The sequence below is a fragment of the Zootoca vivipara genome, chromosome 9, assembly GCF_965207765.1.
Source record: "Zootoca vivipara chromosome 9, rZooViv2.hap1.1, whole genome shotgun sequence".
Classification (NCBI taxonomy): Eukaryota; Metazoa; Chordata; class Lepidosauria; order Squamata; family Lacertidae; genus Zootoca; species Zootoca vivipara.
Window position 1 is genome coordinate 18,869,521 of NC_142592.1, and position 26,146 is coordinate 18,895,666.

The following is a 26,146-nucleotide window of genomic DNA, read 5'->3' on the forward strand; positions in this document are numbered from 1 at the left end:
AATTTACAGAGCTAAGAGTCTAATGGCCAGTTTTACCCAGACAGACCATTAAGCGCTTAAAGCTATGGAAGAGAAAACACCGCTTTTCTTCGCAACTGTATTATCAAAAGCTTCAAATTGGTCAGAGAGCGTTTTTTTTTGTCTTTGAAACGATCACCACCTTCTGGAATAGCCTTGTCATTACAGTTACCAAGAGGCAAATGAAAGATTTCAAGCTAGCAAATGGTTTGGTGAAAGTTTTATTTGAGAGCATGAATATAAGTTTACACGTTTGTTTAGTCTTAGAAGGGTTGAATGGAAAGGGTTTGCATAGTTTACAAAGCCAAGAGCCCACATTCCTTCGCTATGTACCTTCTTACATTCGTCATAAAGAAATTTCAGCATCACAATAACTAGCTTGCAAGCTGCCTTATACAAAATCAGACCCATTAGCCTATATACTGTTTACACCAGGGGTTGACAACTTGTGGCCTCCAGGTGTAGCTTCCCTGTATTAAAAATCTCATTCATGTGCAGAGGCATGGGCAAATTTAAATCTTTCCTATTGCCTATAATTCTGGACAATACATAAAATGAAGAGACAAAATATAACAATATGATAACAAGCCTGATTGGAAGAGGACAGAGAAAGAGGCACAAAACTTCAGATTAATAGAAAGCAAGTCACATTCTAAGCACCAAAAAGTCCACCGCTGCTTTTTTAAATAAAAAAACCCAAAAAGTTTAAACCTAACAAAGAAGGGAAAGTGTTTTAATGCAAATATTAAAGGTTGGAGCCAAAGCTTTGGGGCATTTGTGCAAGATGCTCAGTGGAAGTAGGAAGGCTTAAATTTTTTTTTATTTCAGCCTAATTATGTTTGAGGGCTGCTGTACAGAATCAGCAGGCCAACAGATATGATCTGTGTGTAATGCTTCAGACTGAAAGTGAGGAATTCAAATGTTTGAATGCCACTCCACACATTCAAAATCTCACCTCAGATATGAAGCAAGCATGTCCAGGAAAAGGATTCTAGCTTAGCATTCCCACCAAATATTGTGGTATTTGTTCTGGGAGATTTTTTTGTAATGGTAGAACCCAAAACATGTGGCCTTCTATTTGTTGCTAGACCCCCAACTCCCATCAGCTCCAGACAGCATAGCCAATGGTCAGGGATGAAGGGAGTTGTAGTCCAGCAACATCTGGAGTATGGTATAACATTTACAACAGTGTTTCCCAAACTTGGGTCTCCAGCTCTTTTTGGACTACAACTCCCATCATCCTTAGCTAGCAGGAACAGTGGTCAGGGATTATGGGAATTGTAGTTCAAAAACAGCAGGAGACCCCAGTCTGGGAAACACTGATTTACAACATACCAAGTTGTTGTTTTATTTTTACATAGTTTGTTTTAAAATGTGTATAAAAGAAGACTTGAGAGCATCTAGTCCAGGCATCCCCAAAACTTCGGCCCTCCAGATGTTTTAGACTACAATTCCCATCTTTCCCGACCACTGGTCCTGTTAGCTAGGGATCATGGGAGTTATAGGCCAAAACATCTGGAGGGGCGCAGTTTGGGGATGCCTCATCTAGTCTTTGAAATACATCAGGAATATCAGGCTCCCTATATGTGAGGAACATTTGCAACAAGTAGTAACAAAGTAGTAAGAATACAGAAGTGCTGGAAGTACTTAATCAAAAGCTATCAAGTTAGAAATGTTAAAAAAAAATCTTTGGAATTTGCCATTTAATACGTTCAATTTTGTTTTTAAAAACGCCCCAATACAGTAGAAATGCAGAGGGTTCTGAAGTAAAGCAAAACTTGGCTTGATCCGGGTTCTCTTCCCATTAGGACATCATCTTTTTCTTACATTCCACCGAGCAGAAAACCATTCCTTCTACTGGCATAAACTTCTGGCCAATGAGACACTTGCTGCAACAGGAGCACAGAAAGCACTCTGTGGTGGCATGCCAGTTGAAATTGTTGTAACTCACACGTTGAACTTCGGGGTCGATAGCGTTGTGGCAACCCTGGCAGACCTAGCGAGGAGACAAGAGAAACAAAAAATGGATTTATTTCCTGTTTTATACGACAACGAAACCCAGCATATTCAATACAGATGTTGTTATGACTTCAGCTCAGCATTTGAAATTTGCCAGGCACATTTTGCACCTGGCTATCGGCCACTTGCGACCAAGTGAAGATGCCTGGGCGCCAGGATGGTGCCTGATGTTTCCACCACCTGGAGGTGCATGCCTGGGGATCCTTCACCCTTGACTGTTTTCACAGACTAGCAACACATCCTGTAGAATCCTACCTGTTATATTTTATCTGCACAATCAGAATGATTTTCAGGAACCAAAAAGTCACATGGAAAAATATGACTTTCGAGCCATCTTGCCCCCAAGTGGCAACTAGGCATTCTGTTTTGGTGACTGTAATATGGCGTCTAGTTTATATACCTGAGTTTCTAACACTGCTTCAGTTGTAACATAATTTATCATGATGACAACATTACTCAACATCCTTGGTTTCTCTTTTGTGCCTTGAAATTGCCTGTGGAATGTAGAAAAGGCAAAGGCCGAGGACTAGATTTTGCCTCGTAGAAAGGGATCCTCGGCAGGCAGAAGAGGCAAAGCCTACTGTTTGCCCATTCTGTGGATTGGGCCTGTTCTTCCTTGTGGCAAGAGCCGCTATACTGAGTGCTTTCCACAGGCCTCCACTTGGTGGCAATATTGTGTAAACTGCAAACTCTACACAGTGGTTTGATGTACCAGCCTGTCTATCCTACAGGTGAGGAGCTGCGAGATGCAATTCCTATGCAGTAATGCCTAAAATAAGCACACTGAAAAGTTGCAGGGATGGGTGCCTAGTTGAAGGATTGTGAAAGCAGAGAGAAAAATATCGATAGCAAGTCTACAGACTGAGTTGAACCACCAATTCATTGAATCATAGAGTTGGAAGGGACCACGAGGGTCATCTAGTCCAACCCTCTGCAACGCAGGAAACTTTTGCCCACCTTGGGTCTCGAACCCAGGCCCCTGAGATTAAGAGTCTTATGCTCTACCAACTGAGCCATCTCATCTCTGCTTACAGGTAAGTCTGCACATATATACTGGGCGATAGCCAATGTTAGTCATACGCAGATCTGACCCACTGAAAGCAAAGGTCCAATAAATTTCAGGGGGTCTGTTTTGAGTATTACTTCATTAGCTATGCCCCACCAAGTCTCAACAACCCTGCTCTTCCTTTCCAAGCAGTTGTTAATGGCATCTTTCTGGCATGCTAGTTTTATACATGCAAGACTTTGTGCTTCTTGTGTGTTTGAATGGAGGGTTTTTCAATTATGCAAACTCCCCTCTGCAGTGGTACACTCACTGCTTCATCTACTGTGAGAACAAGGCCACCCCTTTTGCGACTTCTTAAATTCTGCACTTCTCTATTTTAATGTGAGTCACTGAGTGTAATGCATCAGCAAAGTTCTTGGGGGGAAAAAGAAATAGATGCCCTGAAGAAACACAAAGAAGTGTTTTCCAGTCAGTTCATTTCAGATAATGGTCAGAACAAGAGGGGAGACAGAGTGTCCTGATGAATAACTGCTCTATCAGTGGGAAAGCTGAATTTAAGAACTGCAGATTAAAAAGCACACACAAAAAAGCTAAGCGAAACTACAGACAGAAAACACTCATTAAGAGAAGGGAAAACCAAACAGGAACAATAATAAATAAAGCTCCAAAAAGCAGCATTGTAAGTAGAACAAAGGAAACCCAGGAACCCGAATGAGGAAGTAATTAACTTTGGACTAACTGGTGCAGATGCTAAACAATGTTTTAAAAACATTTCATTCTTTGCATTTTAAAGAATAATATTTATAAGACTGCACACTGAGATACTCCCCTGGTGGTCGTGCCGAGTGGACTTCACAAGAATACAACAGCTGTCCATGATTTTGGACAATGCAGTGAAAGTGACAAAAACTTCAGTCTAGAAGATAGCAGGAGAGTCACTGCTCCATGAAAGCATTAGACAAGGACAGTTGCCCCAGGAGTTTTATACCCAAGGTAAAAAAGGTGAAAGGTAAAGGGACCCCTGACCATTAGGTCCAGTCGTGACCGACTCTGGGGTTGCGCGCTCATCTCGCATTATTGGCCGAGGAAGCCGGCGTATAGCTTCCAGGTCATGTGGCCAGCATGACAAAGCCGCTTCTGGCGAACCAGAGCAGCACACGGAAACGCCGTTTACCTTCCCGCTGTAGCGGTTCCTATTTATCTACTTACATTTTGACGTGCTTTCGAACTGCTAGGTTGGCAGAAGCTGGGACCAAGCAACGGGAACTCACCCCGTCACAGGGATTCGAACCGCCGACCTTCTGATCAGCAAGCCCTAGGCTCAGTGGTTTAACCCACAGCGCCACCTGGGTCCCTCATACCCAAGGTACATTAGGTCTATTCAAATGAAATTAAATCCCAGGCCCCTATTGTTTTCTGTCTGCGTTTATTCAGGCACCAGAGCAAAGTTCGACATGCAAATCTCTAGTACAGTTAGAACACTGGAAATCGAGAAGGATTCCTTTGAAATCATTTCACCACTCCACATGCAGCGCAAGCAAGTGCAATGAAATATGAACATCATGCTCTCCCACTGGCCTAAACTAGCAATAGTACTTCTGCATTCTGCAGAAATTGCAAGTGATGGAGGAGCACACCTGGAAGCTCATAAAAAGTGCCATAACCCCCCCCCCACCTCTCATGGGAATGATCTGGGAAGGAGACACGGTGGCAAGGTCAACTTTGGTCAAGCAAAGGGATGGTTTACACAAACTGCCCAAAGTGGTCAAGAATGATGCACAAAATCTTTACTTGAACTTGGTTGCTCTTCAGCATGCAGGACGATGACAAGAGGATAGGGCAACTTCATACAAACTTCCCTTCCTTACTAGCGTAATCTCAGGTTTCCCCCCCTACTCTGGAACAAGACAGGAGTAGCTGTGTGTCACCAGCACATTCCTGATATTACGGTACCAGTCTTTTTGCCTAAGCTGGGCATTCCAAAGAGTTTGTGTGTAGATGCTGAACAAAACACGTGATAAGAGAAGTGGACCTTGATGGTGAATGAGTTGCTTACAGGAAACACTATCAAAGACAAAACATTGGGTGGTATTCAACCAAGTTAGAATCAAGAGCATACATCAATAAACCAACATCCTTAAACACTGACATTAATGAACATTCCTACATTGCAGGGGGTCTGGGCTAGATGACCCTCAAAGTGTCTTCTAACTCTACAATTCTATGACTATGTTAGGTCTATTAATTTCATTAAGTCAACTCCGATTAAAACTTAGCTGACAACCACCAGGTTGGGGTGGGGCATGGATAAGCCAGTAGGTTTTTTTTGTTATGGATAACATTGTTTTAAGAAACCACTGTTCAAGGCAAGATATGGGAAAGCACATCTGGGCGCATAACTGTACATAGTAGTTACACGCCGCAGGCAAATTGTGACTCTCTTACCACGGCATGATTCTTCACGTAGCACGGTTTGCAGACAGGCTTGTCGTTTACCATGACGTAGATCTCCCCAGCCAAGACACAGTCGCAGTCAAAGCAGCAGAAGTGTTTCAGATGCCAGCTTTGACCTTCTGCCTGGGTGTACTCATTGCTGAATATAAGCTGAAGGGACACAAGGAAGGGAGGTACACATTCAATACAACCACCCCAGTATTTTGTTCTGGAACACTTTACAATGCTAAGGAAATGCACACTTTTCCACCATATGAAATAGCTCCACTGTGCATTTCAGCTTGTTGCATTCATCGTTCCGTTCCCCGCCCTTTTCACCAGGACCTCTGGAGATCTCTGTCAAAAGCAGTGAATGCAAAAAGCAGAGATTTGACTCTCCCAGAGAAAAAAGGAATGGCTTGCGGGCTTTCCCATGGGTATTCCGTGAGAACAGGATGATGGGACTAGATGGGCCTCTGGCCTGGTGCAGCAGGGATATTACGCCCTTATGAATGCCTTCCAAGTATTGAGAATGAGGGTAGTGTACGAACAGTGCAAATGGGACACAAAGAAATAGGCTCCAGGGGTCAGGAGGACCTACAAGGTGAGCTACAGGTAAAAGGAGTTATAGCCAGGGCTCTTGCACAGCTCAGGACTAAGAGATGCTGGCAAAGTGCTCCTGAGCAAATCTCAGAAAAGAAATCTGGGGGTTCATTCAAGCCCACCTCAAAAGGAGAAGTCCGCTTTAGAAGCTGCCAAATTTATTTCCCCCTCGGATTAAAAACCAGAGTGGGAAAAGAATGGATGACTTTCCCAGCCTCTCTGCTTTGGATAATGGAGTCATGTCCTTGATGTATACTTTTTGGGGTCAGGTGCTGCCTTTCACCATCATGCTCTGCTTGTTAGTGAAATCCTAATGCTGGGCTAAAGGGACAGCAATGGAAGAAGCTGCGTTGTACAGAATAAGGCCATTGGTCTATCTAGTATAATCTATAGCAGTGTTTCTCAAACTTGGGTTGTTGGGACTACAACTCCCATCATCCCTCACTAGCAGCGCCAGTGGTCACAGATGATGGGAGGTGTAGTCCAACATCAGCTGGGGACCCAAGTTTGAGAAACACTGGTCTATAGTGGCCCTCCAGGATTTCAGGCAGGGATGTCTCTCAGCGCTACCTGGAGATGATGGGAATCAAACCTGGGACTTCCCGTGTGGAAAGCAAGATGCTCTGCCGCTGAGCTAAGGCCCTTTCCCCTTGGTCTGATCAAAAGGCAGCAAATCTTGACAGGCAGGTCTTTTCTCCGTGGATGCAGAGCAGAAGGGGGACCTTGCTTACCTCGTCGCAGCCAGCGCAGCGGGGCTTCTCGCTGTCACAGTAGTGTCGGCCACAGTACAGCTTCCCATTCTTCCAGAAGTAGATCATATCCACAAGGAGCTCGCTGCAGGTGCAGCAGACAAAACAAGCTGGATGCCAGAGTTTGTCGTAGCCGGCCCGCTCGGCGTAGACAGCCGGGTCCCCTTCCTTCATGCTCAGTTTGCACCGGAAGCAGTACTGCGAGGAAGCCAAGGGATTTTAAAGTTTATGTAAGGGCTTATCCAGACTTCCGCTTACCCCACTGCGCCCTAAGTGCTTTAGTCATGCTGGTCACATGACCCAGAAAGCTGTCTGCAGACAAACGCTGGCGCCCTTGGCCTGAAAGTGGAGATGAGTGCCGCAACCCCATAGTCAGTTTCAACTGGACTTAACCATCCAGGGGTCCTTTACCTTTTACCTTTACCTACCCCCTGGGAAAACCCAATCTTGACTGCTAAATTGGAGCAAATGTAATTCAGATTTCTGCAGATTGATGCAGATTGACAGTTCGTGTCTTCACATCGATTTCACATCATTGTGAAATCATATTTGCATGTTACACATCAGTACATTCAAACAAGGTAAAACAGTGCAATGAAATAATATAGGCTTAATATATGACAAGGAAATGAAAACCAACTGCCCCCCCCCCCAAAATAAATACGTAAATATAAGGTTAGATATACTAGTGTTGGCCTTTCAGGACTCCAAGAGACCACAGCAGCCTGGCTTAAAGTCCAGAAGGGGTGGAGTCTTCTCAGCAGTCTGGATGATTTACAGCCAGCTCCTTCTAACTTAAGTCTTGTAAGTAATAAGTGGATCAATGCTGTTTATATGGCTTAATACTTTCTGCCAACAGTAAGTGAAGCCACGAGATGTCTGCTTTTGTATTTATTAGTTTGATTTCAAGCAGAGGCCTTTCCTCATTAAATTTAGTTGGGGGTGCCATCTCTCTCTCCCTGCCCCACCCAGGCTTCCACTTAGGAGTCCTTCCCTCTTCATCTTGGGAGTTTTCCTTTTCTGTACAGTTTGTCAGTTTTCACCTTGAAAAGAAAAGAAACCCACAACACACTGCTTCCTCCAAGAACTAATGGCTCTCGTTTAAATATAGCAAGGCTCACCAGCCATCCCAAGAGACAAAAATATTGATCTTCGTGCAGGTACTAAATACAGCATTTTATATCTCGGTAGAAGCTGCAGGACCGTCATGTAAATGGTGGAGCAGACTTGCTCCCCGTTGCTCCAGACTGAAGGAGAAAACTAACAGATGGAAATTAGGCAGGCTTTGCCTAAGTATTAAGAAGAAACTTCCCAATGAGAAGAGCTGTTCAACAGAGAACTTAGCTGGTTCAGGAAACAGCGGGCCCTTCATCACAGGAGAAATTTAAGTAGATGTTGGACATTGCAGGGGGTTGGACTAGAGGAGCCTTGGGAGTCCCTTCCAACTCTACAATTCCATCCTTTCTGGGATGCTGTGACTGCAAGATTCCTGCACTGAGACGTGGGGCAGAGTAAATCAGGGTGGCTTGTTGTGGTCCAAGGGATGAACTCTTCCTTGACCAATCCTCTGAGGGTCACATGCCCATGTTGGCTGTGGCCCAAAGTAGGCAGGGTCACTACCCAGCCAGATGGGCGGGGTATAAATAATAAAATTATTATTATTATTGCGCACTCTTGAATACACACGTGCAATGCTCAGGTCAGCTGAGAGGTGTGTGCGCGCATGCATTACCACTCACTCCCCAGTCGCACCATGACCAACAGGGGGATGATATGAACCCCCATCAAGGCATTGGGCAGACAGGTTTAAACTGGCCTGCCTACCCTGTGTCGAGTTCCATTTTCTTTTCTTTTTGGAGCCACTGCCAAAATCATCTGGGGGTCAGGAAAAACTGCTGGTTGGAGGGGAATCATGATTCTGAGCTGCAGTTAGCCACCCCTGGCCTAGATGGTGTCTGAGGTCTGTCCCAACTAGGGGATGCTATGCTTCTAAGTTGGTAGAGAATGAGACTCTTAACCTCAGGGTCGTGTGTTCGAGCCCCATGTTGGGCAAAAGATTCCTGCAATGCAGGGGGTTGGACTAGATGACCCTTGTAGTCCCTTCCAACTCTACAAATTTTACAATTTCCATGTTTCCTTTTCCCAGGAGTTACCTCCAAGGCCCAGAACAGTCACATTTTAGAACATACTGTGTTTTCCTTAGCGGAGGACCCAGAGGCATTTTCCTTCTGCCCCTGTTGCTCTTAGCTTGCAAAACAAGCAGGCTGAAACAGTCAATAGTTTAAAAAACTAAAATACTTAATAAATAAACCCTGTGCAAAGGATGCTGCAGCATGAAATACCAGGCTAAAATAATACAAAACCCCATTGTTTTGCTACCCTTTATCGACAGTACCGCTCCTGTTTGCAGCACACAAGACACAAACAGACAGGAAGACAAATATACATATGTGCCCACTTACATATTGGGGTGCCTTTTGACCAGCCACTTTGTCTTCCATGGCTCCTACGGTGGCCGAGGTGCCTCTCTCCCCATTAGTCGGGACATCCTTGCCGGCAGCTTTGCCTTCCACTTCGCTCGGCAGCTTGACATCTCCCACCCCGAGCGCCTCGTTCTTGTATTTCTTCACAAACTGCTCCATCTGCTTCACCTCATTAGGACTCAGCTCGTGGCATCTGGACGGATCCTGATCGTGTGCAGGCAGCTGCTTGGCCAACTGCTTCTTTCTGTACTGAGCACCTTCCGAGCCAGCCACGGGCTGCTTTTCCTTGGGAAGCATCTGCATATAGTGTCTTGCCTAAAGAGTCCGGAGGGATTGCAAGAATTAGTTTATCAGATGCCCTTGGGATTCCTGCTTTTATAAACGGGGAGGGTGGCAGCAGGGAGGAAGGCAACCAAGGGGAGATTAACAGGGCTTAGAAGAAGTTGTTACTCTTTGGCGCGAACAGATACCAAGAAGTGGACAGCGAAACTGAAGGGAGGTAACTGGGACTGAGAGTCAGAAGCTCACTGCAGGCACATGCTTTACAACAAAAAAACCCAGCCATTTACTCCGCTGCAGTAACAGCTTGAATGATGTTTAGCCAGCACTGAATCTTTTCAGATACTGACATTGCAAGAGCTTTCAGACTGCTAATTGCAATCTTTCTCACAGAGGAAAACCAGCATGTGAGGGTTGGAACTGAGATCGAAGGCTTTTTAGCTTGTTTAAATAAAATGAAATAAAGTACTGCAAGATATACATGAAAAACTGAAGAAAAGCTATTTCTGCACGCCGAAGCCCCCCCCCCCCTGGAAAATCCCTAAAACCCTCTTATGATTACAAAGCTGCACACACATCTCCAGCCTTCTGCTTTAGATCAGCCAGCAAGACACTACATAAACTTGACTCAAGATTGAAACATGCAAAGGGGTTGGGCTGGGTGGGGAATCCCAACAAGGCTATCCAACTATCGCATCTCGATGAGCCATTAATAAACCAAGGGGAGCTTTTCGCTTGGATTCCCAGCTCTGAATTCGTTCTGACCATATACAGTAACAGAAATGTGCAGGCTTGAGTGCTTTTCTTCAGCTTTTAAACAATGACATAAATTGTGCAGGTTTTCTAACGCTATGTCCTGTTTCTGGAAGTATTCTTGAAAGGGCTCATCTGGGAAGTCGTAAATCATCCTAAGTGGTGGTGAACATCTCTAATGCAATGCTTTATCCTAGCCATTAACACGACCTCTTTCCTCCACCTCACCCCTCTTGCTTCCACAATCATCCTATTTCCATTGTGTGACTATTTTATAGCAATCAGAGACTTGCAAGGGGAGTTGACCACCAGACCCAACTTCATTATGTTTACATGGCTTATAGCAGGGAAGAAGAACCGGGGCACTGGACTAGATTTCCCCTCATCTTGGACCACTGGCGATGCTATCTGAGACTGATGGGAACTGAAGCGGTACCAGGGTTACTGAAATAATTCCATTCATATTTTCCTGTTGTTTTACATCAAAATATGGCCCCGGTCCTGGGTGTTCTCTATACACTCCAACCCACCCCTCCTTCAGTTTAAAGCAGGGTTTCCCAAACCTGGGTCTCCAAATGTTTTTTGGACTACAATTCCCATCATCCCTGATCACTGGTCCTGCTAACTAGGGGTGATGAGAACAGTAGTAAAATAGAATAGAATTTGGAGACCCAAATTTGGGAAACCGTGGTTAAAAGGATACCTTCTTCTAGTTTTCATAAAAGCTTCCAAGACTGTATCATGATAGCTCACCAGGGTTTGATTCTGAACGGGAGGTGCCCATTCGTAAGTCACAGTATTGATGGACACGTTCTTCTTGGCAGCCACTGGATTAGTCAGTATCATAACGTTCCGCTTGTACATAGGGATCCCATCCGATTTCAGCTTTGCAATGAGGGTTGTATATTTTGTATCCTCAAAGAGCTTCCCCACTTTGCGGTCGTCCTCGTTACTAGTGGGAACATCGTGCTCCTCCTGCCCACACTTGCAGTTTCGACATATCTTCCTAGCGATTCAAGAGAAAAGCACTGATTAGGCCATGTTCATATAAGTAAACAGAAACTGAGTGATATCCTGCTTTAGATATCATTCAGGAGGGCATAACCATAATTCTGTGAAAGTGTAGGAGGCTCCAGGAGAGGAAACCACAGCTGCTTTATTCCTCTAGGCAAATGTGAGCTGTAAACAAAGAACCGACCTTGGTTGCAGTTCACAGTTGTCTGGAGCGAGACAAACCACAAGCCCAGGTTCTGATGATGTGCTAAGTCAAACCATGGCTTAGCTCACAGAAGCAGCAAGCCCAGCAAGGAGGAGGAAAAGGGCTGCAATCTCTTCTCTTGGCTGAGTGCTACGTGCAAACTAGGTCACTGTCTGTGCTTAGAAGTAATTGCCTCAACTGTCCCTTCCCTGCTGAAAATGGAGCTTAGTGAAGTCACATGATGAATACAACAGATTCCTTTGCTTTTTCATTTCTTAGGAAATAGCCCTTTTCTCTGTGGGAGAGAAGAGCATTCTGGGAAGGTGAACAGCAGCGTCAATATTACTCTGGTAACATTGATGTGAACAAGCAGCTAAACAGTGTGCTGTCCTTTGTTTTCATGAATACATTTTCCTCTTTCCTTCCTTAGTATAAATTATCTGGGAGCAAAAGGGGCAGATTAATATCCTACATTCAGTACCAGTTCTATAGTTTTAAGACTATGGACTGAATCAGGCATCCCCAAACCACGGCCCTCCAGATGTTTTGGCCTACAACTCCCATGATCCCTAGCTAACAGGACCAGTGGTCGGGGAAGATGGGAATTGTAGTCCAAAACATCTGGAGGGCTGAAGTTTGGGGATGCCTGGACTGAATGCTCCTATGCTGCTGCCACTTTATAGAATAATATGCACTACTTCACTTACTTACATATTTGGGAAGCCAACCCTGCTGTGTTTGGGGCCCTGGACTTCTGCCCTGAAGATCTATCCTGATGGCCTCAACACCTTTCTTTCCTCTGACTTCCTCAAGGTGGTGTATGTGGGTCTCTCTTCACCCTATTTAGCCCCTCAACCACTCAGAGGAACAGAGAGACTGACTGGGCCATGGCCACCCAGTTTACTTTGTGGCCAAGTGGCAATTCTGCCCTGGGTTCCCCTGGTTCTAGTCCAGCACTCTAACCACGACATCTCTCTGGCTCTTACATTACTAGTGTGGCATGTCGTAACTCCTAGGCAATACTGAGCTGGATAGACCAGTGGTCCTGCTGCTTCAATACAAGATGGAGAAATCATGTGGGAAGTTTATCCCTCAGGTCTGTGCCTCTCTGAGGCACAACCGAGGACCTAGAAACCAAGCTTTATGAGGAATGGCCGAGGGAGTTGGGTATGTTTAGCCTGGTAAAGAGGAGACTAAGACGAGATATGACAGCCGTGTTCAAATATCTAAAGGGTTGTCACATGGAAGATGGAACAAACTTGCTTTCTCCTGCTCCAGAGGGTAGGATCTGAACCAATTGCTTCATGTTACTGCAGAATATGATCCGGAACCTTGCATTAGATGTGTCAAGGTCACATGCAATCAGAGACTACCCGATCCATAGTTTTTACATAGTGGCAATATGAATTTTCCGGCAGGTATGTCAAGAATGCTCCAGTGTAACAGATTTCCTCTCACAGATGTTACACTCCCATCTAGTGGAAAAGAACATAATTGTACCGCAGACCCTAAAGGCATATTTTGTTTTGCAGAAAGCTTTTCAGAGACATTCATGCATATATATTCACTGAGTCATGTATCTATGGGGGGAGGGAATTGCGGGGGGGGGGGAGTCTAGGTTGGGTCATTATGAAATTCCTGACAAACTACCTTCAAAACTTAGAGAAGCTAACAGAGATCTCCTTTGAAAAATATGTCATGTATAAATACATATACGTAGAACCATAGAATTGTAGAGTTGGAAGGGACACTTGAGGGTCATCTAGCTCAATCTCTGCAATGCAGGAATCCTGGCCACACCCATCCCTGGGTGGACTTGAACCACCAACCTTCTGGCCACAGTTTATCTTGAAATGGGAAAGGTGGCAGATTCAGCAGAGCTCAACCTGGGACCACCCAGCTATTGATGCACACCAATTCCCTCATCGCAATTCTGAGCCAATGGCTTTATTAATCCACCTAGCCAAGTATTCTGTTCTCATAGTAGCTTGTGAGAAGCCCACAGGCAAGATGTGTTCACGATAGCAGTGAATAGTATAGTGTCTTTTTCATATCCTTGAAAATGCTAGCACAACTCACGCTTGCTGTTCTAATCAGAATCAATGCCGGCAAGAGTCGTAGCTTCTGATTTGAACTTTCACATGGACTTCACAATTCCTTCATGCCTTAATTTCCCCCAGTCCGTATGTGTGATGTAGCTAAGTTTATGTCTGAACGAGTCAGTTTGTGGCTGAACGAGGCCTGTGTTGTGCAGACAAGCTTATCTGCAATAGAAATGTTTTGGTAAATCAGGAAATCTCTCCTCTTACCTCCAGAAATGTAACTCAAATCCTTCACATTTGTCTTTGCACTTCAAGCAAGGGGCTCCAGATCCTTCTTCATGTCCTAAGCCCATCTAGAAAACCAAAAAAAGAACAGAGCTTAAATAAAAAAAATATTTCCTAAGGCACATAGTATTATTTTTAGAGTGCTTCAACTGGCAAACGTCCAAAAATCTATCTAAGATATAGACAGGGGGAGATCTCAACTTTCAACAAGATAATTCACTTGAAGCTGCATCACGGAAGCTTCACACCTTTCTTCCTAGCCCTGTGATTTCTGAATAATAGATGGCCCTTTAATGCATTTGGCTTTATGATAGCGATAGTGATATCAGGACACTGAAATAAGAAACATATGATTGAACCAGGGCTGGGTGATATACAGGGCCGTCTTAAGTACCTCTGGTGCCCTGGCGCCGTGGTGCGACGGATCCCTCCGGCGGCCTCCCCCCCGCCTCGTTTTCCAGCATGGCAGGTGGGTGGGCAGGTGCAGCGCGGCTGCCGAGGGCGCTGCTGCACGGCGGGCGGGCTCAGCGCGCAGCGCTACTGCCAAGGGCGCTGCTGTGTGGAAGAGCGGCTGGTGGGCGCAGCTGCGATGCGCCCCCCTGGCGGGCCGGCACTGTGGCGCCCTGCACCACCCAGCCTGGCCGTAGGGCCGGCCCTGGTGATATATCAATGTATTGCCCAAAACCGGTTTGAAGTCCATATTGTGGTATTATTGTCATAGTTCTTGACCAGGCAATATATTGCAAATCATGATGTGGGTGCGGGTGTGGTAGGCAAATATGCCTCTACATAGCTCCATCCTTATTTCAGACATATATCACAACGTCTGAAATCAGGATGGAGCTATGTAGAGGCATTGGCTGGCTTCACGGTTTATGCCACATAGTGATACAGTATTTGCCTACCACACCCGCATCAGTATAATGTGATGTTTAGCTGGTGATACACCACAAAGTTGAAAATCAGATCTATCCTTATTTCAGACATTGAGATATTTCAGTATATCACACTGTTTAGCTGGTGATATATCACAAAATCGAAAACCAGATATCACCCTACCCTACCGTTCGCCTCTACATAGTTCCATTCTTATTTCAGACTTTGTGTTATATCGGTGTATCACGATGTTTAGCTGGTGATATATTGTGATGTTGAAAACCAAATATCGCCCAGCCCTACTGAATCAGCTTCCCCCTCCAGCAGTTTATCAAGTCACTATTTAGCACCTCCTGCCTCTGTTGAACAGTTCGCCTGGGCCACCTGCCACCAGTAGTGCTTGCTTGCTTGCCAGACATTTCTCCTGCTGGAGTTGATGTGGCCACCTACTGGCTACTAGGCAACAGCCTGGTATGACAACAGCCCTATGTTTCTATCAATATAGAAAGAAAAGACCACATGAAACTTATGTTCTGCAAGAGTGCTTCAGCAAGCAGATTTGTCGAGCAGGAAAGAAATGCCAGTTTTCATGAAAATGAATAATGGGCTGTAAGCCTGTGGCTGGCTATTCAAGAGGGGACACAGGCTTTCGCCCCTGCATAAGTAAAAGCAGCAAGCTTCATGGTGAAAGGGTTTCAGACATAATATTCATAATTATCATTAACACTTACCCAAAAGTGTATGTTGCAATTGCTAAATAATGCTTTACACCTGTGTGGAATTCTGACTGAACACCAAGCTCACTTTTCAATACTCAAAAGTATAAGAAATCTGCCTGCATGCTTTTTTCTTTTTTTAAAAAAAAGAGGATGGAATCAATTTATCCATAAATGGAATCATGGAAGAAAGTAAGACACATAGGTCATCTGAAATGTAGCCAAGAAGAGGTTTCTGGATGTCAGTTGCTAAAAATTCTAAAAAAAACATCTGGCATTTCAAATACGCCCAGTTTGATTTCAAGGCAGTCTGCGAACGAAAAGCATTACAAGTCTACTGATTGAAGTCATCTGCTTCACAATGCCTTCACGACTAAAATATTACTTCAGAGCAAAGTGTTATAAATGGTTGCAGGCCAGCCTCATGTTTGAAAAAGAAATCTTGCTTTAATCAGCTTGGAATGTTTCTGGGGACTCAAAAGCTGGCTCTCTTTTATATTAACCAAACCTCAGCTTCCTGGATGCTGCCACTCAAATGTCTGGGGAAATAGAAGTGCTGAATATCATCTCTCCCGAAGAAGAAGAAGAAGAAGAAGAAGAAGAAGAAGAAGAAGAAGAAGAAGAAGAAGAAGAAGAAGAAGAAGAATATCTGCACCATCAAATAATGTATTCATATGTTGCATATTCTTATTGGAGGCTAAGATTTGCAGGGGAAATTACTGGGTGGGGAGGAACAAATTCTGAGAGGAATTGTCACCTGTCACCTAATATAATGGTGGCCAAGACACAGAATGCAGCCACAAAGACAGCACCACGTGTCCTGCTGCAAAAGGACATGGTGGCATCATATGCTGGCATCCTCGTGTGGCTACACAGTGCTACAGAAATGCAATGCAAACCAGGTGTGCTTCATCTAGACTCTTAGAGACACAACATCAGGAATATATGAGCAGGTGCCCACAATTCCTCTCACCCCTGGCAAACGCCCCTGGCCTGAGGAGGACTGCAAGTAGACTCCAATCTAATGTTATATCTTGAACACCCACGGGTAGTGGTGAGGAGAAACCAAGGCAAAGATGCACAACCACACAGCTCACACAGATGCCTTCAGATGCAAGCAAGTGGATATTCTTTGTTCTTTTGGCCCGACACCGAGATCCAGCACCGAGGGCCTTCTGGCAGTTCTCTCATTGCGAGGAGAGAAGCTACAGGGAACCAAGCAGAGGGCCTTCTCGGTAGTGGCACCCACTCAGTGCATAGCTGCCAAGTCTCCCGTTTCCCCCGGGAAATCCCCGTTTTTCCAGCTGTTCCTAGCTGAAAAAACGGATTTTTTTGTTTCCCCCCGGTTTATTCTGGCGCGGCGGCCATTATAACTGGGCGGAGCATGCTCAGAAGCGGCTTTTGATGCTGCTTTGCCCAGTTCCAAAATGGCTGCAGTGCGACTTCTGGCGCGACGGCCATTTTGGAACTGGGCAAAGCAGCATCAAAAGTCACTTCTGAGCATGCTCCGCCCAGTTCCAAAATGGTGGCAGCGCTACTTCCGGTCTGCTATTTCCGCCCGGTCCCTTATTTCTCTGACAGCAACTTGGCAGGTATGACTAAGTGGAATGTCCTCTCATCAGATGTCAAGGAGACAAGTAGCTATACAATCTTTAGAAGACATCTGAAGGCCTGTATAGGAAAGCTTTTTAATGTGTGATGTTTTATTATGTTTTTATATGTTCTGGAAGCCACCCAGAGCAGCTGGGGCAACCCAGTCATCTGGTACTACTATCTTACTTGGCTACGAGTGATTGCCAAGAAAGATGACGACTACAACTAGTAAAAATAATGGGGAAATATACACAAAGAGGCCCCCCTTTTTAATGCCCTGCCTAATGCACAAATGTTGGAAGGGAGCGGAGCTGACATGATGTGAGGGGACACAGCAGGCACGGGCCCTCTCTATGAGCGGAGTGGAACTGGCCTTCTGAAAATAACATGTATATTCTAACACTTAAGCAGCTGTCAGAACCAGCAGCTATTATGCGCAGGGGATTTTCGTGCAGGTGAGCCTCAGTGTGATCGTGGCCTTACCCAAACCCTTCTAACATTCATCCGTAGCAAGACCATATGCTAGCTAGCCGGCACTGGACATACATGTACTGGCAACATGGATTGGCTGAGGGAGACAGGAAACAGCAAGAAGCCTCAAATTCAGGAGGGAACTGCTTTTACTTAGGCTTCACTTTTTCAGCATTCTTCCAAACAGATGATACATAAAAAGAGAACACTGTCAGGCAACTTAAGCCCAGTATCTCTGGTCCATGCTTTGCGAGTGCACACAAATCCTGCCCTAGTGGGAATTCCCATTTATTTTATTTGTGGAAATAGGTCTGCATAAGCAACAGGGATGCATGCAAATATTTGTTTCAGGCAAAGAAGCTATTCCTCGTGTGGGAATCCCATGTGTACCTCAGGCCTGTGCCCCACGTTGGGAATGAGTGGGAGCTATGAATTGGGAAAACTCTGGTTCAAATGTGCACTCAGCACTGGGAAAGCCTTGGGCAAACCACCCCTTCTCAGCTTCATCTATAAAATGGGGATAACCATATTAGCTTGTTTTACAGGGCTGTTCTAGGGGCTACCGAGGGAATGTATATACAGCCTTGATAGGTGTATTAAAATCATATATTGCAATGAAACACAGTACCAATGCAAGAGGTTAGAAATGTTTCTAACGGACAAAAGGCGATTATTAAGGCCTAGTTGGTATTAAAATGTGTTATTTAATTTTATTGCTTTACATTTTGATTGTGTCACTTTATGATTCCCGCCCCCCTGCCACCCCACAGCGGCTACCACACTGAAAGCTGCCCAGGCCATCTTTGAGAGAATTCCCACACATATAAGGGAATTCTGATCTATCTTGCTAACTAGCCATATTGACAATTATAAAATATAGAATTAATTTCGCTGGTACAAAATTACCCAAATGGCTGAGAATGTTGTCCTGTTATAAAAAAAAACCAGGACTTTTTCCATTTTGTCCCATTTCCAATTTGTCTGTTGAACTGGGAAGATTTATTGAAATGGTGACTGGTTGTTGATTTTCACTCTGAACTGGTTTCCAAGGCAGCCGTCGCAAAACAACAAGGATCAAGAAATGCCCTGCAAGAAATGCCAAGTGGCACTTTGCAGTAAACAAACGGAGCAGAAACTTTTACTTCTGAATATAAAGTGAGTGCTGCTTGCAATGCAGGATTTTTAGCAAGTTGTCTCTTTGCCTGCCTTCATTTTCATTGTTCGGGCACATCCCAGGGTTTACCTACTCTTTTAAAAAAACACCCTTTTTAAAAAAGGCAGACACATACCATTCTTATTTCAAGAGTAGCCGTCTGAATGGGAATGTTCCCCCCTTATTTTCCAAAAGGACGCAAATTTCTATGCTTCAGTGCCAGCCTCTCCTTTCCTGAGGCAAACTATGTGATCACTGCATGCAAATGGGACCGCGAGGCAGTGACCTACTGACACATTTTTATGGAGTTCACCAATGTCACAGACTGGGCAGAGTGAATTCTAACTTGGAACAAAGGTTTAACTAACAGGGGCTCAATAAAGCACCAACTGTTTAGCTCTCAGCATCTCCATGGTGAAATTAATGGGAAACACAGACACTGGGAAAAATCACAACCCCCGTCAAACACATAGCATTATATTCATTGAGATTCCTGCACTGCAGGGGGTTGGACTAGATGACCCTGAGGGTCCCTCCCAACTCTGCAATTCTATTTTTCTACAGTCATACCTCGGTTTAAGTATGCCTCGGTTTGAGTACTTTTAGTTTAAGTACTCCGCGAACCTGTCTGGAACGGATTAATCCACTTTCCATTACTTTCAATGGGAAAGTTCATTTCAGGTTAAGTACGCTTCAGGTTGAGTACTCCGCAGACCTGTCTGGAACAGATTAATCCACTTTCCATTACTTTCAATGGGAAAGTTCACTTCAGGTTAAGTATGCTTCAGGTTAAGTACAGACTTTCGGAACCAATTGTGTTTGTAAACCGAGGTACCACTGTATCTATAAAAATAGGTAAAATCAGGTAGCAGTTGTATATGTGGGAGAGATTAGCCGGATGTTAAAGGCATCCCTAGCACATGAATGCACCCAGTGAATTAGGCATTAAGATTGTATTTTGCAATTACCCAAGCTCTAACCTCTGAGGCACTCGGGCTTTGGGTAAGAGAATTATGAGCAATTTATTCTGGGCAGGCAGAATACTACTTTCTCAGAGATTGTTGATTTCAAGCTCATTGTCAAGAACCGATAACCCTTCTTTATGGGACATGAAATCTCGCACAGATGCCATGGATATCATTTTACCTCCCTATCTCGTCCCATTTTTACCACATATCCAAAATAAATATCTTGCCATTTCTCTTCGCTGTGTTATTCATCTACAGATGAAATTAAGACAACCCAAAAGGACTTTAGTATCTAGGAGCTCTTTTCTAGCCTTTCTGCTTCTGGTTAACTTTTCAATGTAAGCATGGAGACATTCAAGGAAATTTGGCTGCAATCCTATACCTGCTTACCTCGAAATATGCCCCACTGAACTCACTGAGACTGGATTGCAATGTTAGAAAGTTGCTTTTCTGGGATACAGAAGGCCTACGAACCCTCAAGTCAAAGGGAGATAATGTGGTGCTACCACCAGATGTTGTTAGACTCCAGCGCTCATCAACCTGTCTGATGGTTAGCGATAATGGGAGTTATAGCCCAACAATATCCAAACTGGTTACCCCCTGTTCTTAATTTTTTTCCATTTGCATCTTGAGTTTTGTGCAGGTATTCCTTGATCCTTCCACAGGAAAGGCACCTTACAGGAATACATTGGAATAACTTTTTTTTTAAAAAAAATACAGTAAAAAAGCCAGCAAGGAAGTGACCAAACACAAAACATATTTATTCTTTGGTATATTCAAGGTAGCTCAGAAAATTCTTAAAAAATGTGATCCTAGGAAACATGAGAAGGGAAATAATCAAGGTTGATTAACTGTATATCATATAGTCTCTTTACCACTGAATCCTTCTCATTTCCAGCTTGGTGCAATGTCTTCAACAACTTTTTGAAGAGTGACAGGGAATTATGCTCCTAATTTCTCCCCCGCAGCACCACTGTCTTCCCAGCTACTTTTCTCTTGTTCTTTTTTGTGTGTGTGTGGAACCAGAGAGAAAGTCTTGATAAAAAAAATGAAGCATGCACCAGACCTATAAAGAAGAAGCCACATTTGTCTGCAATGTCATTTTTGAAAATGAACATGCTCTATAAAGCAATTAAGAGCTATAATTATAGAAGCACATTCTCATTCAGCTCATAGGATGGCTTTGAATTAAGGTAAAGTATGTTCCAGAGGAAAAAACCAAGTTATGGAATTTATGAGGAGAGCAAAGCGGTAGCGTTCAAAGATAGGAGAACCAGATGGATGTTTTTCAGATGTACTTTTCCACAGGTCTTCAGATTTCACACAAGATCAGGTAACAAGAAGAAGGTCTCAAGCCTGATATTTATGCTCACCATTGCATCAGGAAGCCTGAAATCACAGAGCATCAAAGCTCTCTGTTGGCCATAGTTAATGGAGTCAGTTTTCACCAGGACAGAACTACCAAAGAGATCAAAGGGGATGCACAGTTTTGCCTATTAGGATGCGCTCAGTTGCCAGGACTGGAACGGATTAATCCACCTCACATTAAATTTCTTAAAATTTAGGAAGTGGGTTGGTTACAACTAATGGCGGGGACAACGTTTATGAAGAAGAGTTTCCTACCAACATATTACATGTTCTCTTCTATTTTTCTGGCCTCCAGATTACAGCGATACCTATACAACTACCACGTAGCTTATGCCAACACTGGCATGTGTTTATCCTTACTACATTTTATCGTCTTCTGGTACGGGATCTCTTAAATCTTTCATAAACATTTATTTCCATTTATTCCTAAACAAAGAGGTTGCAGATGGCTGAGTAAGAGAGTAAATATATCATTCACAAATTTCTGTTCATGGCCAAGGGCTGGACACAGTTTCTTGTTCTCCACAACAACAGCTACTCTTGTACAGTGGTACCTTGGTTTACGAACTTAATCCGTTCCGGAAGTCCGTTCTTAAACCAAAGTGTTCTTAAACCAAGGTGTGCTTTCCCATAGCAGCGGGGGACTCAATTTACAAATGGAACACACTCAACAGGAAGCAAAACATGTTCTTATTCCAAGGCAAAGTTCACAAACCAAAACACCTACTTCCGGGTTTGCAGCATTCTTAATCCAAGTTGTTCATAAACTAAGCCAGGCATCCCCAGACTTCGGCCCTCCAGATGTTTTGGACTACAATTCCCATCTTCCCCGACCACTGGTCCTGTTAGCTAGGGATCATGGAAGTTGTAGGCCAAAACATCTGGAGGGCCGCAGTTTGGGGATGCCTGAACTAAGCTGTTCTTAAACCAAGGTACCACTGTATAAGACACTCCTGCAGGTAACCTGAAAACATTTTCTAGGGTCTCAACTGATTTGTTTAAATGACAGATATGTGGTCTCTTATAATTTTCTGTAATCCCAAAACCTAACTGAAAGAGTCGTACTTCCTCTAAAACTGTGTGTGTGTGTGTGTGTTAACAAAAGCTGGACAACAGATTGACTACTTCAGCCTAATGCTTGCTAATTGTAACATCAAAGAAGCAAGCATACATTTAATCTTCATCAACAGACCCAATTTTCCATGCAAAAAATTCTGAAGATATATATGATGATAGAAAGAGCTATGTTGCTAAAATATCACATTCAGCACAAGTTTTATACTATCCTTAAAAGTGGCCTTTTGGGCAACAATTACCGGTAAATATACAGTACAGTACCTTTATGAAGTGTCACAAAAAAGTTGGCATGTAGCCATAGGCACTGGAAGTTGAATGCAACACAAAAACATCAGCAAGTTTCCTGGAGTTCCTTTCACTTGTGTGACACTGACCAATTATTTGAGACCTCTTTCATATACTAAAGGAGAAGCAGTGACATCTGAAAAACTAATATGGAGCAGATTATATACATTCTTGAAGAAATACATGAGTATAAAGTTGAAGCCATTAACTATACTCCTTCCCTGATCATGTTTCCAGTGACTATACTGTACATTCCTTTTTGTGCAAAATCATCACCATCCTACGTGAAGTTCTGGCTAACCAGGATATTAAGAATTTACCCCTTTTCTTCATTTATCGAGCTAGCTCACGCAGCTTCAAACTATTTATAGTGAAAGTTCAGAAGTGAACTGGTTGGCGTTGGTACATATGAAGTTGTACAGGCGTGTGACACAAGAATTGTTGCATTTAGAGACTGGTAGCTCAATTTCAAGTCCATGCTCTGCATGGACTCATTTGATATCCCTGGAGAAACAGTCACAATCTGGCCTATTTCTAGTGCTACCAGAGCCAGGCATTGGGACCTGAAACTCATCCAACTTGATGCCCTTCAGATGTTCTGGACCACAACTCCCATCAATCTCAATCAGCATGACCAATGGTCAGGGATGATGGGAGTTATGGCCCGAAACATCTGAAGGGTGCCAGGCTGGGGAAGGCTCAAGTACTCAGGTTCCCTTCTTTCTTATATTCTCTCTCTTCCAAAAGAAATAGCAAAATAAGACTGCGCAAATAGACTATTAGCGTACATCAACAGTGCACACCAACATCCAATCTATTCATCAGCTTTCACTGGCGTGGGCTACAAAAATTAAATGGAAGAACTATTTGAGCACCAGGCCATGAACCATGCTGTTTCGCTCCCCTGGAGCAATTGTAGGTTCTGGTAGGCTCCCCAGGTCTGGAGCTTGTAAGGTTCCGTACAGTCATACCTTGGTTTGCAACCGCCTCTGTTTGCGACCGCCGTGGACCCGGAAGTGTTTACATCCAGGTTCTGTGGCGCGCGCACGCGCAGAAGCGATCTGCGCAGTATGCGCACACACAAAAGCGCTCTATCAGCACTTCGCACACGTGCAGAAGAGCCCCTCAGTTTGCGACGGACTCGGGGAGCGACTGGCTCCTAACGAATTGCGGTCACAAACCGAGGTATGACTGTACTTCAGTGGCAGACTTTGGGCTCTCAAATTTTAGCAGCGCCCTGTGTGATGCTGAAATTCAGGGGCCCCCCCACCACTTGCGCCCCATTCTACAGCATTGTTGTGGCGCCCCCTGCAGTGCCACGCCCCCTGTAGTCAAACCATTTGCACCACCCTAAAACCGCCTCTGCTTACTTCATAGGACTGTGCTATAACTCCACAGTAGGTTGACTTCAGTGTGTAGACCCTTCCTTCTTTCCTCCGATAATTTCTGTGTGGTTTATCAATAGGCTTTTAAACTTAACAGAGCAAAGAGTGCATGCTCGGGGTGGATAACAGCTAAGGTGTGCTCTTTTGCAGAGAAAGGTTTGCTGCTGATGGGGATCATATGAGCACACGTGGGAATCCACTAAGAGCAGGTCAGCAGTGCACCCAAGTGGACTGTGTAGCTGAATAAGAATTAAGTAAATAGAATAAATCAACACTAATAAGAATGTTAAAAGATTTTTAAAAGCATTAAAATGTTCATTGCTTTTAAATAACGCCACAGCACTGGAATGTACATAGTAAGGTAGAACCTATCCCAGCAAGAAGTCAGAGATGAATCCCTGTCATTAATGACTAGAGCAGAAATGTCTCTATTTCCCCATCTTCTACCTTATTTTGGCACCTATGCACGCCATAAAATTGAATAAAAGCATGCAACAAACCTGCAACAAACATTTTCCTCCAGCTTTAGAAAATGCCTACTCAATTAAGACTTGGTTTTTTTCTAACACCCTGCCCCCTCCAACAAATCTGAGTAACCAATGCAGAGTATTTTGTTCCAAACAGTTTAGGTGCTGCAAACATTCAAGTTGCCGTCCTAAACTTACAGAATAAAAATTAAAATGGTAAAAGAGGTGAAACCCCTTAGGGAGTTGCACTCTTTTTGATGTGAGTGCATCACAGAATTAGAGAACGCTTAAAAGAGATCTGCTTGTCCATACATATTGACCTGTACACACTAACGCAGAATCCATCACAGCACAGATTAACTCATGTTTGGTAATATTTAGGCATATCCAGAGAACAAAGAATCTGAATTTGTTTTTTTGGGGGGGAGGAATCACTTGGAAGGACTGGTGGAGCGGGAGATTGTGCTAGTAGGGACAGGAGCCTAATATTTTCTCCGTTTTCTCTTGTCATTCAGACTTTACTGTATACAGTACTTTTGGTTTTATTTTCGGCACAGCTTTCCCAGATTCATAGAATCATAGAAGTGTAGAGTTGGAAAGGACCTGGGGGGAGGGGGTCATCTAGTCCAACCTCCTGCAATGCAGGAATCTTTTACCCAACGTGGGGCTCGAACCCACGGCCCTGAGCTTAAGAGTCTCATGCTCCACCGACTGAATCGAACGCACTTTTACCTATTTACTAGGGAGTACGCCCCATTAAACACACAATGACCTAGTTGTGAGTAAACGTACGGTAGGTAGGACTTGCCCTGCCAGGATTGTGGAACCTACCGATAACCAGTCTCAGCCAAATCCATCCGGGCCAATGCTTTTAAAAACGTGTGTGTGTGTGTGTGTGTTCGCATAGTACCAATATAATAATAATAACAATCTCTGCAACAGCGCCCTCTCGCCTTCAATATTACGAAGGAGGCGCATTCTACTATCCGAGGATGAACTTGAGACGGAGAGGTGTGTGTGTGGGGGGGTGGAGAATAGGTTTGGGATCTTACAAACCGAGGAGGAGAACAATACGGTAGCAGGCAGCAAGCAAGAGTGTCAGGGGCGTTGGCCAGCGCGGACAGGTAACTTTAGCCGCGCTCGCTCCCTCCGCGCCCGCGGTGAAGTTGCGCGCTGCTTCCTTACCTTCTTGATCTTGCTTTCCAGATCCATGTTGGATCCCCAGCGCGCACACGCGAGATCCGGGGCGAGGGAAACACTCAGAGAACAAACGCCTTCCTTCCTCCTCCTCCTCCCTCCTGCTGTTGCTCCCTGACAGTCGGATGTGGTTAGAAAGGAAATGAGCGCAGGGAGGCTCACTTCGCTCGCTCGCTCGCCCCGGGCAGCTCCAGCTGCAAGCGAGTGCGCTCAAACTTCCGCTCTCCTGCGGCAGCGGCGAAAGGAACAAAGGAAGCCCGGCAGCCAATGGGCGCGCAGCTGCTCGCAGGTCCGAGAGCCAATCGCGACGCCCACCAGCCAAGAGACCTCCGCGCGGCCGGCTTTGCGCCGGAGAAGGGGCGGCTCTTGCGCGGACGCGCAGCCACCCGGGTGCAACTCTAGCCGGGCTGGCGCGGAGCTGAAGCGGCCCCTTCCTTATGCGTGTAAGCGGAACTCTTTGGCTTCGCTGCTGACTGAGAGGCGTTCAATGAATGAGCTGCCTGATCAGGTCACGGCAAAGGTATTTGCTGACGCAGCTTGCCAAGGGCTTCCAAGCTTCAGTCCTCTCTTTCTCTCGTGGGGTTAAAGGTGGCGGGGGGGGGGCAGTTTATTACGATTATGAGCTGGTGGCTGATAAGAAGATAATCCCCTTTTCAAAAAGTGCTCCCGGAGGCTCTGTGATTTATAGCGTCTGGGAAATGAGTATGTTTTGCTCTCACTGA

At 44.7% G+C, this 26,146-nt stretch overlaps 1 protein-coding gene across 2 annotated transcripts; it reads right to left on the reverse strand.

Moving 5' to 3' along the window:
- Positions 1-223: 223 nt before the first annotated feature.
- TES (testin LIM domain protein) lies at positions 224-25,917 on the reverse strand. 2 transcript variants are annotated; one of them, XM_035128226.3, is made up of 7 exons: positions 25,413-25,917; positions 13,851-13,936; positions 11,097-11,349; positions 9,291-9,626; positions 6,811-7,026; positions 5,489-5,647; positions 224-2,014 (listed from the first exon to the last, which is right to left on the reverse strand). In XM_035128226.3, the coding sequence occupies exons 1-7, from the start codon at positions 25,437-25,439 to the stop codon at positions 1,823-1,825; spliced, it is 1,269 nt and encodes a 422-aa protein (XP_034984117.1). In that variant the 5' UTR covers positions 25,440-25,917; the 3' UTR covers positions 224-1,822. The 2 variants fall into 2 exon arrangements, with proteins under 2 accessions (XP_034984117.1, XP_088508613.1); XM_088652487.1 differs by lacking the exons at positions 11,097-11,349; positions 13,851-13,936; positions 25,413-25,917 and adding an exon at positions 10,167-10,373.
- Between the last annotated feature and the right edge of the window lie 229 nt (positions 25,918-26,146).